Source organism: Callithrix jacchus, chromosome 1 (genome assembly GCF_049354715.1).
Source record: "Callithrix jacchus isolate 240 chromosome 1, calJac240_pri, whole genome shotgun sequence".
NCBI classification, from domain to species: domain Eukaryota; kingdom Metazoa; phylum Chordata; class Mammalia; order Primates; family Cebidae; genus Callithrix; species Callithrix jacchus.
In genome coordinates, this window is record NC_133502.1 from 201,025,538 (window position 1) to 201,037,082 (window position 11,545).

General features: G+C 51.6%; 1 protein-coding gene across 2 annotated transcripts; it reads left to right on the top strand.

Moving 5' to 3' along the window:
- The first annotated feature begins 403 nt into the window (after positions 1–403).
- On the top strand, positions 404–3,645 carry MTFP1 (mitochondrial fission process 1). 2 transcript variants are annotated; one of them, XM_035269568.3, is made up of 4 exons: positions 404–614; positions 1,357–1,484; positions 1,796–2,028; positions 3,058–3,645. In XM_035269568.3, the coding sequence occupies exons 1-4, from the start codon at positions 548–550 to the stop codon at positions 3,128–3,130; spliced, it is 501 nt and encodes a 166-aa protein (XP_035125459.1). In that variant the 5' UTR covers positions 404–547; the 3' UTR covers positions 3,131–3,645. The 2 variants fall into 2 exon arrangements, with proteins under 2 accessions (XP_035125459.1, XP_035125470.1); XM_035269579.3 differs by lacking the exon at positions 1,796–2,028.
- Positions 3,646–11,545: the final 7,900 nt, after the last annotated feature.

The window sequence follows — 11,545 nt, forward strand, 5'->3', positions numbered from 1 at the left end:
GTGGACACTATTGTGTCCCCCATTTTATTTATTACATTATTATTATTTGTAGAGACGAAGTCACGCTGTGTTGCCCAGGCTGTTCTCGAACCTTTGTACTCAAACAATCCTCCTGCCTCCGGCCTCCCAAAGTGTTGGGATCACGGACGTGAGCCAACGCGCCCAGCCCGCGTCCCTCCCTCGTTTTTACAAATGAATAAAGAGAGGCTGGAGAAGCAGACTCTTGCCCGAGGTCACCAGCTTTGCAGTGTTGCCTCCCCCGATTTGGTCTCCTGTCACTTTGGCTCCAAAACTTACGCTGAGTCTTGGGAGCGGTTCGCAGCAATCGCTCAGAGAAAACGTGACGAAAACCAGTCTATAAAACTCTAGCCTAGGAGAGGGGCTTCGGTGCGCAGGGGAATTTGCAGACGCTCCCTGCTGGCGGAGATTGCCCGACCTGTCCTTCAGCGCGGGACTTTCGGCGGGTCCCAGCCGGGCCGACCCGAATGCCCGCGGCGAAGACTGCAGTGGAGCCAGTAACGGCTGCAGTGGCCGTGGCGGGAGAATCATGTCAGAGCCGCAGCCGCGGGGCGCCGAGCGCGATCTCTACCGGGACACGTGGGTGCGATACCTGGGTGAGCGCGAGGCGACCCCACCACCACCTGGCTGGGGAAGCAGGGGTCGCCGGACGCCGGCCGGGCCCTGGAGGAGGCGGGAGGATCTTAGTTCTCATTCTGTTTTTGGGCCGGACGGAGACTGATCTCAGACAGGGCTAGGGACTTGTCCAAGGTCACACTACCCTGGTGGGCCGCCCAGGGTGGAAGATCACACGGGGTGAACGGGCAGCCCGCTCTGGCATGCGCTCTGGCTGGCTGTGGAGTCGGGATCTCCACTCGCATTTCCGTCCTGACTCACTGGCTGTGTCTGAACCTCAGTTTCCTCCTCAGCAAAAAAAACAAAAAGCAAAAACAAACCGGATGCACAGGAGGTCCTCCCTCATTGGGTTGTAGTTGCGAGGGTGGAATGGGATAAAGCGCAGAAAAGCCTGGCACTTGGCGAGTGTCTGGCCCTCGATCACTGCCCCTCTGGGTGGCTGTCACCTCATTAGTGCAGTTACTCCTGGGACTGAGGCCAGGAAATCTAACAATAAGCAATGGTAGCAGTGACTCTGTGCTCAGCCCTCCCTCGGTGGCCCAAGGTCGGAGGTGGGCATCATGGCACCAGTTTACAGTTCGGAAAGGGAGGCTCAGAGGGGTCAAGTCACTTGCTTAAGTTCACCCAGGGACTGCTTAGTTGGCCAGGATGAGAACCAGCCTGCTCCAGCACCCCCTTGTGGAACAGTTCGTGGGCCTAGGAATTAAATCTTCGCCCCTCCAGGCTATGCCAATGAGGTGGGCGAGGCTTTCCGCTCCCTTGTGCCGGCGGCGGTGGTGTGGCTGAGCTATGGCGTGGCCAGCTCCTACGTGCTGGCGGATGCCATTGACAAAGGCAAGAAGGCTGGAGAGGTAAGTGTTAGCCTATTTTTCAACCCCCACCCCAGCTCTCTTCCTGTGTGGTTCAGTCCACAGCCTTGCATGTGGTAAAGTCCCTGTGGGCCACTCCAGTCCCTACAGACTTGCCCAGTGCAGTCCGTAGTTACTCCTGTTTGTAGGACTGTATCCCCACCCCCACACTCCTACTTCCTGGATGTGGCAGACTGTACCCTACTCCTGGGTGTGGACAAGTCTACTGGCCCCTCCCGGTCTAGCCTCATGCTCCTTGTCACAGGATTTCCTGCCTCTGCGCCAGCTAGATTAAGTGTCTCTGTGCCCACCAGGTGCCAAGCCCTGAAGCAGGCCGCAGTGCCAGAGTGACAGTGGCTGTGGTGGACACCTTTGTATGGCAGGCTTTGGCCTCTGTGGCCATTCCGGGCTTCACCATCAACCGCGTGTGTGCCACCTCTCTCTATGTCCTGGGCACTGCCACCCGCTGGCCCCTGGCTGTTCGCAAGTGGACCACCACTGCGCTGGGGCTGTTGACCATCCCCGTCATCATCCACCCCATTGACAGGTGGGTGCCTTCCTGGCCTCAGGTTCATCCACACTCCAGGTAGAGCTAGACTCTATGAGGCGTGGGGTGTGCCCACTTTGCCAGAACAATAGCAGGGACAAGGCTGACACTTGGCTTCTGGGATAGAAAGGACGGACAGCCTGTACCCTTGTCGTATAGTCTGGTAGGTACTTTGGCAATACAGGAAGAGGGATGCCTTGAGGGTATGGGACACAGGACAAGTAAATTCCCACAAAGAAAGCCTAGTGTTACAAAACAACCAGAGGCAGGCAGGAGCAGGTGCACCCTGGAAGGGATGCATTTCAGGAGGTATTGGTGACGGAAACCTAACTCAAACTGAATGGTTGAATAAAATGGAATAAAAGTCCAGAGTTGTGTTGCATTCAGGCATGGCTGGATCTAGGTATCCAAATGATGTCATTAGGGGTCTGGGTCTCCCTATCTTGCTGCCTTTCTCCCCACTCCACCCTGTTTCTTGCTGGCTTCACCCGCTTTCTCCTTGTGGGAGCAGAAATGGCCCTAGTAGCTCCCAACTTCTATCTCACCAGCTTAGCCTCCCACAGCAGAAGCTTTTAAATAGTAACAACGAAAATCCCAAGGAAGGGTGTCATTGGTTTATCCTGGACTGCATGCCCGCCTCCTGAGCCAGTTTCCCTTTGTTGATTGGCTAAGCTTGGGTCACGTGTTTGGTCTTAGAACCAGAGATGGTCTCAACCCAACCAGACAAACATAAGAGTGACAGTAGGAGTCTTTTTCCAGGAGAAGATAGCTGACCCTGAGGCCCTGAGCAAGTCTTTTACCCAGTGCCTCAGTTTTCTCCTGAATAAAGAAGAGGATGGCTTCCATTCTGGGAGTTTGATTTTAGCTTCCCCAAGTAGTCCAAGGTGGAAGGATCAGGATAAGGGTGGGTCTCTGCCTGGATGGCATTTGTATCCTGCATCTAAGCATCCCTTTCCCTAACCCTCACCTGCCTTCTCTTCCCTCATGAACACCCTGGCCACCTGCTCACCACCCTCCCCCTCCCTACAGGTCGGTGGACTTCCTCCTGGACTCCAGCCTGCGCAAACTCTACCCATCAGTGGGAAAGCCCAGCTCCTCCTGACCACACGCTGGTACCCGGCCTGTGCATCAGCCTCCTCCTGCTTCATGTCAACCTCCCACTCCTGCCAGGGGGAGTGGATGCCTGACTCCCTGGGGTCCAGAGACCCTGGCATCTGAGTGGTTTTGAGCCAGACGGAAGCTTAGAGACAAAAGCTCCAAGAAGCAGTGGCTGCAGTGAGTCACAGACAGGCAGGACCCGAACCCTGACTGCTTCCCTAGAATCCATGATACTGAGTGGAAATGAACCCTGGGTGGGTCTGGCCCTGTCTTTTGACAGGAAAGTTACATCCTCTCATGGAGATGAGAGACTGAGGCTCAGGGAGGGCCAAGTATTAGGCCCAAGATCACTTGGCAAGCTGGGCACCCAGGTGCTTGACGGAGTCATCCCACGGTGGCACAGCTGGACAAGGAGCGGCAGACAACTCAGGGAGAAACTCAGGAGTGCAGTAGCAGGGACACCTCAGGACAGATTCTCTGGCCAGGCCCTTCCCTGACCCAATAAATCCTGAAGAAGTTGTTTTGTCTTCATTTCTGTTTGGACTGAGCAGGGGTGGGGAGGAGGGATGGGTAGTGGCTTCTCTACCCATCAGTGCTCCCCTGCAGGTGCCTGGACTCCCACATTGGTGCTGTCAGCCTCCTTTGGGGTATGCATTACCTTTTACTTACTTTTAATAGAGATGGGGTTCTCCTTATGTTACCCAGACTGGTCTTGAATGGCTGGCCTCAAGCAATCCTCCTGCCTCAGCATCCCAAACTGCTGGGATTATAGGAATGAACCACTGCACTCAGCCTGGCATTGCCCTCTTTTTGCAAGCCTCCTAAAGCCACAACCCCTCTGAGAGGGGAGCCTATTGGGCGGATACTACCTGAGCCTGAAGGTGTCCAAGATGGTGGTGGCAGCCCCATGTGTGGGTCACATGAGACCTCCTTATGAGGGGACTCAGCAGCCTGGAGAGAAGGAAGTGACCAGGGGGCTTCTTCCACTCGGAATCAGGGAATGACCTGTTTTCCTTGTGGCTTCGCCTGAGCCGCTGGGCTCGAGAGTGCTAAAGGGGGTCATTCCTCTTTGATCCTGGGCCAGTCCCCTCAACAGCTCAGAGAGATAGAGAGGTGGGAGCATATGGCTGAAGCAGACCTGGGTTCCTCTCAGCCCTGCCCCGAGCCCCAAATTAGCTCCAGCCAAGACCCTGGCCCCACCCCTTGGCCAGGTGCAGCCAGGTGGGCTGACCCTGCCCTGGTGGGACTTGTTGGCACCTGGGCTGGGACTTAGAGGGGTGTTGTGCTGCCAGCAAGACAGGATGGGGGCTCCAGGGTGGTGGCCCCTGCTGCTCTGGGGGTGTCCATGGCTACAGGATGAGTCTGATGTGGGATGCGCCTTTTTCTGCTACTCTTCTCGTCCCACACTGGCCAGGTCCCCTTCCCAAGCCCCTATAGCCTCTGCCCAATCACCTGCTGCTCCCTCCCAGCTCCCTTAAAGTCTCTAAGCCCCACCTCGTTCTCTAGCCCCCAACCCCCATGCCCCATTTCCCATCTGAGCTGGCACTCACATCCTTCTCCAGCCCAGCATTTTCCCAGCTCATCTTCCCCGGGGGTCACAGCCTGGGGGAGTGGACACGTTCACACCTGCATCCCTGTGACATCTGGCATCTATCACCAATTCCTTGCCCACTTTCTCCACCTTCCACTCTACAAGCTCTCCCTGAAGCTGGGAGCTGTCCAGGCCACACGCAGGCTTTGTGCTCAGGGGCACAGCCTAAGCACTCAGCCTTGTCCTCCCCATCACCTGCTCTCCTGTGCCTCTATGCCCCTCCCCATGACACACCGTTCCTCAGCTGCAAATCCTCTTCCTCTTGGCCAGCTATGAGCATCCTGCAGAACCAGCTCCTGTGCCCCTTCTGTTGTTGGCTCTTACTATTCCCTACTCTGGGCCCCTTCTGTCCTTGACTGCCCTGGTGGTGCCTTGTAGGGAACTACTGGAGCAGGTTTGCAGATGCTTGGCACATAGGAGGTGCTCACATAAGGGGCTTTCAGGCAATCCCAGGCCAGGCTGATGGGGATGAGGTTGGTGGACAGCCTGTCTATAGTGGGAAACACCACCATCCCCCGCCCCAACACTTTACTCTGCTCCATAATTTTTTTTTTTTTTTTTTTTGAGATGGAGTCTTGCTCTATCTCCCAGGCTGGAGGGCAGTGGCACAAACTTGGCTCATGCAACCTCTGCCTCCTGGGTTCAAGCAATTTTTCTGCCTCAGTGTCCTGAGTAGCTGGGACTAGAGGTGTGTGCCACCATGTCCAGCTAATTTTTGTATTTTTAGTAGAGATGGGGTTTCACCATGTTGGCCAGGCTCTTCTTGAACTCCTGACCTTAAGTGATCTGCCCGCCTTATCCTCCCAAAGTGCTGGGATTTTAAGTGTGAGGTCACCTGAGGTCAGGAGTTCAAGACCAGCCTGACAAACATGGAGAAACACTGTCTCCACTAAAAATACAAAAAATTAGCCGGGCATGGTGGTACATGTCTGTAATCCCAGCTACTCAGGGGGCTGAGGCAGGAGAATTGCTGAACCCAGGAGGTGGAGGTTGTGGTGTGCCAAGATCATGCCATTGCACGCCAGCCTGGGCAACAAGAGCGAAACTCTGTCTCAAAAAAAAAAAAAAAAAGTAAAGGAATAAAAGGATAACTACTCCACAGAACAGCAGCATGGGCTGCTTGACTGAGTATACTTACAGTTATTTCTTGATCATGTAACTGTCCAGCGGGTTCACCTTGCCCACTATCTAAACAGCCGATTGATCAAGACAGGGGAATTGCAACAGAGAAACAATTCATGCAGAACTGACTGTGTGGGAGACCAGAATTTTATTATTACTCAAATCAGTCTCCCCAGGCATTCAGGGATCAGAGTTTTTGAGGATAATTTGGTGGGCGGGGGCTGCCAGTGAGTCAGGAGTGCTGATTGGTTGGGTGGGAGATGAAATCATATGGAGTGGAAGCTATCCTCTTGCGCTGAGTCAGTTCCCAGGTGGGGGCCACAGATCAGATGAGCCAATTTATTGATCTGTGTGGTGCCAGGTGATCCAAGTGCAGGGTCTGCAAAATATCTCAAGCACTGACCTTAGGCTTTACAATAGTGATGTTACCCCCAGGAGCAATTTGGGGAGAGTCAGAATCTTGCAGCTTCCAGCTGTATGACTCCTGAAGCACAATTTCTAATCGTTTGGCCAATGTTTTAGTCCTACAGAGGCAGTCCAGTCCCCAGGCAAGAAGGGATTCTGTTTTGGGAAAGGGCTGTTATCATCTTTGTTTTAAACTATAAACTAAGTTCCTCCCAAAGTTAGTTCAGCCTATACCCAGGAAGGAACAAGGACAACTTGGAGGTTAGAAGCAAGATGAGGCTAGGCATGGTGGCTCATGCGTGTAATCCCAGCATTTTGGTAGGCTGAGGCAGGCAGATCACTTGAGGTTGAGGTCAGCAGCTTGAGGCCAGCCTGGCCAATATGATGAAACGCTGTCTCTACTAAAAATACAAGAGTTAGCTGGGCATGATGGCGGGCACCTGTAATCCCAGCTACTTGGGAGGCTGAGGCAGGAGAATCACTTGCACCTGGCAGACGGAGCTTGCACTGAGCTGATTGGGCCACTGCTCTCCAGCAAGGGCGACAGAGCAAGACTGTCTCCAAAAAAAACAAAAAGAGTTTGAGACCAGCCTAGCCAACATGGAGAAACCCTGTCTCTATTAAAAATACAAAAAAAATTAGCCAGGCATGGTGGTGCGTGCCTGTAATCTCAGTTGCTCAGGAGGCTGAGGCAAGAGAATCACCTGAACCTGAGAGACCAAAAAAACAACCACCGAAAAACATGTATTAAACAATTACTCAATCGGTGTTCTTGGAAAGAGATGGGCAATTCTTGTAACTGACGGATCCTTTCCTTTTCAGTCCATATAGGGTAACTTCCTGATGTTGCCATGGCATTTGTAAATGGTTGTGGTACTGGCAGGAGTGTCTTTTAGCATGCTAATGTATTATAATTAGCATATAATGAGCAACGAGGACGACCAGAGGTCACTTTCATCACCATCTTGGTTTTGGTGGGTTTCAGCTGGCTTCTTTTTGTTTTTCTTTTTTAGAGATGGAGTCTGGCTCTGTCATGCAGGCTGGAGTGCAAAGGTGCTATCTCGGCTCACCACAACCTCCACCTCCCAGGTTCAAGTGATTCTCCTGCCTCAGCCTCCCAAGTAGCTGGGACTACAGGCATGCGCCACCACATCCTGCTAATTTTGTATTTTTAATAGAGAGGTCAGGTTGCTCTCGAACTCCTTACCTCAAGTGATGCATGTGCCTCAGCCTCCCAAAGTGCTGGAATTACAGGTTTGAGCCACTGAGCCTGGCCACCACATCCTGTTTTATCGGTAAAGTCTTTGTGACCAGTATCTTGTGCCCGCCTATTTCATCCTGTGACTAAGAATGCCTAACCTCCTGGGAGTGCAGCCCAGTAGGTCTCAGCCTTATTTTACCCAGTTGCTATTCAAGATGGAGTCACTCTGGTTTGAAAGCCTCTGACATTAGGATTGGGGAAGACACTTGACTGGTAGAATCAGAGGTTGGACATTATACACAGGGACAGGCTGACATGGGCACCCAAATGCTATGGGATAGAGGGATAGAGAGGATAGTCAACGTCCTGTTGGGTCTAGTCTATTTCAGCACCTGTCACTTGGAGCAGACCCCTCCTACATTTCTTAGCTCCTACTCTCACATCTATCTTCCTCTTCCCTTCTCCCAGGGGATTAACGTCAATTGGTCTCTCCCGGCCATTTTGATATCTTCTCTCCAGTCCTGCTCACTCTACTTTTAAAGTGCCAAACAAATCCCCTCCCTCTTTCTCAAAGCACCGTGATGTGCCACTGAGCCCTGCCCAGCACCTCGGTGGAGGGGGCCTGCTGGCTCTTTCTTTTGCTCCCAGATCCTGCGGTGGGAGAGAAATGTTTGATGAACTTTCTTTTGCTCCAATCCTGGGGCAGGATTGGAGAGCTGCAGCCACCTACCGCCACTGTACCCCGGGAATACAGGATGTGGACATGGTACCCTCTGCCCAGGTGATAAACATGAGCTTCCCAAAACATTCTTTTTTTTGTTTTTTTTGAGACGGAGTTTGGCTCTTGTTGCCCAGGCTGGAGTGCAATGATGCAATCTCAGTTCACCACAGCCTCCACATCCAGGGTTCAAGTGATTCTCCTGCCTCAGCCTCCCGAGTAGCTGGGCTTACAGGCATGTGCCACCACATCTGGCTAATTTTGTATTTTTAGTAGAGACAGGGTTTCACCATGTTGGTCAGGCTGGTCTCAAACCCTTGACCTCAGGTAATCTACCCACCTCAGCCTCCCAAAGTGCTGGGATTACAGGTATGAGCAACAGGGACTGGCGAAAACATTCTTTTAAATACATTTGAGGAGCCCAAGGAGGAAAGGGACTGCTTATTCCCAAGGGTTATTTTGGGGGAGGGAAGGCTGTGCATAGGGGCATGTTCTTTAGAATCTATTTTATTCATTGACCTTTTTTCGGACATGTTACCCAAAAGGTGTTTCTAAACAAAACAAAACACCAAAAGGCCAATCTCAGGTTCTAAAATGTGTGATGTTATCTGCAGGAGTAACTGGGGAACTTGCATATCTTCTGGCCTCTGGAGTCACGAGTGGCTATCATTTATGTCTACACTTTAGGAGAATTCAACCTTCTCTATTCTCCTAGTCTGGTGGTCTCTTATTAGTTTTGCAAAGGTGGTTGAATTTTGGGGAAAGGCTATTACCATTTAAACTATAAACTGTCTCCCATGGTTAGCTTGGCCTAAGACCAGGAATAATTAGGGGCAGCTTGAGGAACAAGGGCAAGATGAGGACTTGGCTAGATCACGTCTCTTTGCCATAATTTTCTCACTGTTATCATTTTTACAAAAGTGGTTTCACTTTGGGCTCCCTCTAGCCCAACACTCCCTCCATTGCTGTAGTAGCTGCCTGTGGAGGTCTCTGCTTCTCCTCTGTGAGCCCGCATCTAGCCTGGAGGCTGCACACATCATCTGTGTGGCTTTCAGACAGCAGGAACCTCATTGGCCTTATGGTGAGGTGGGGCTAGCAACAGAAACTCCTCGCACCAGCTTAGGAGGGCTGAGGTGAGACATCCCAGGTGTCTGGCATAGAATGGGTAATTGCCCCCTCCCAGGCAGCTCATCCCCTGCCTCTGCCCCAAACTCCCCGGGGGGGGGTGGTTGCTGTGTTTGGCAAATAACAGGATGCTCAAATGTGAATTTCAGATAAACAGCAAAGGATGTTTCAGAAGTGTGCCCCTAACATTGCATGGGACATACTTATACTAAACTGGGCATCCAGTATTTTACCTGGCAGCCTTCCCTGAAGGGGCATCCACAGATCTGGAATACCTCCTCCAAACACTCTAGCCGTGTACAAGTGGGAAGCCCTCTCTCCAGGGGAAGCCGGCCTCTTTCCTGGGCAAGGGACCAGAGCCAATTCTTAGTGATTATCACTTCAGTGCTAACTCATTAATATGGATGGGGAAACACGTGCAGAGAGGTCAACCAGACAGGAGGTAGCAGATGCTGGTTGTGATAGAAAATCGCCATCCCCTGTGTGAGAGGATGGAGCACACCCCAGCTAGGAAACTGGGCGGGGTTTTTCCCTGAGCCGGGATGGGGCGGGGTTTTTTCTAGAGCATGCTGGGAGTTGGGTCCTGTGTGGCAATCTTCACGCAATACTAGCAACAACCGCAAGGGGGCAGCATCTCCCAACGTGCCCATGTTGGCCGATTCAAACTGATTATTGATAAACTCGTAGGGAATGGGCAATTCCTGTTGTAAGAAATTCATGCGATGTGGCTCATTTAATCTTAATAGCCTTCAACAGAAACGGGGTACAAAAATAATAATAATCTTCACGACCTCATCTTGAGATGGATGTTTGGTCTCCGTCTGCTAAAGTCACTGACCCAAGCTCACACAGCCCCCTAACTCCCGATACCTCCCCCAGCTGAGGACTGCTTTTGCCTACCGCCGTTACATCCATGACTCTTTACACAGGCAAGGGCAGAGCTGATTCATAGGCTGTGTGACCTTGTGCAACTTACCTAATGTCTCTGAGCACTGGTTTTCTAGCTGCACAGTAGTCTGTAATGACCTGAAGCTGTTGTGAGGATTACAGGCAAAATGATTCACAAAGCATCCGGGCAGAGCGGGGCTCACAGCAAGAGCTCCACAAATACTGGCCATTATTTTTGTGGCAAGAGACAGCCACTTCGAGGGCAAATGATTGAATTGTTCCATCTGGTGTCTAACCCAGATATAAAAAATGCCAATTACATGGTTCAGGGATTCCACATTTAAGAATTTATTCAGAGGAACTAATTGGACAATTGTCCAGAGATGTGCATCTGAGGATTTTTGGGGTCTTATTTGTGTGAACTAAAAGCTTGGGAATTTCTTAATTGCCCAATGCATAAAGGAACATTCTGATCTGATCACACTGGTGGCTGAATCTCTCCAAGTCCCTCCTCTGTCCTGATTCCTTTCATGACTCCTGATGGTCCCCAGGATCCAGTCTGAACACCTCAGCCTGGCACTCAAAATCCCCTGGCCTCAGCGGTCTCCTCTCTCACTACGACACATCTCTGCACCCATGATATTGCCTCCCCTGAGTCCTCATCATTCTCTGGATGTGCCCTGTGCGTCCTGCCTTTGCAGGCAGTGTCAGGCCCTGTCATCTGCCAAGAATGCCCTCCCCCATCCCACTTCCCTCTTTTACCAGCCTTCAAGGCCCAGCTTTAATGGTACCCGCTCCGTGAACCCTGCTTGGCTTCCACCCCAAGACAGAGTCATCTTGTCCTACAGTCCCCTCCATCACGCTCTCAGCCCTCCCCTTGGACACCCATAGAGAACGAGGATGGAGCTCTTTCCGTGTGCCATGCACTGAGCTAAGCATCACATTATGTAACCTCCCTGACAGCCTCATGAGACAGGTGTCATCATTATCACCTTCCTGCAGATGAGAATATTAAGTCCACCATGCAATCAGCCTTCATCAGCATTAACTCTGTGAACCCCAAAGTATCTGAGACAGGTCTCAATCAGTTTAGAAAGTTTTTTTTGCCAAGGTTAAGGATGTGCCTGTGACACAGACTCAGGAGGTCCTGACAACACGTGCCCAAGGTGGTTGGGGTGCAGGTTGCTTTTCTACAGTTTGGGGGGACATAAGACACCCAGCAACACACGTAAGATTGATATTGGTTTGGTGTGGAAGGATGGGACAACTCAAAGCAGTGGCTTCCAGCTAATAGGTAGATTTAAAAATTTTCTAATTGGCAATTGGTTGAAAGAGTTACTATCAATAGAAAAGAATTATCAATAGAAAG

Excerpts from the sequence above, each read along its gene's own strand:
- MTFP1 (XM_035269568.3), top strand. The coding sequence starts at position 548 with ATGTCAGAGCCGCAGCCGCGGGGCGCCGAGCGCGATCTCTACCGGGAC. Across the intron at positions 1,485-1,795 it reads AAGGCAAGAAGGCTGGAGAG|GTGCCAAGCCCTGAAGCAGG; the intron begins GTAAGTGTTAGC and ends TGTGCCCACCAG. Across the intron at positions 2,029-3,057 it reads ATCATCCACCCCATTGACAG|GTCGGTGGACTTCCTCCTGG; the intron begins GTGGGTGCCTTC and ends CCCTCCCTACAG.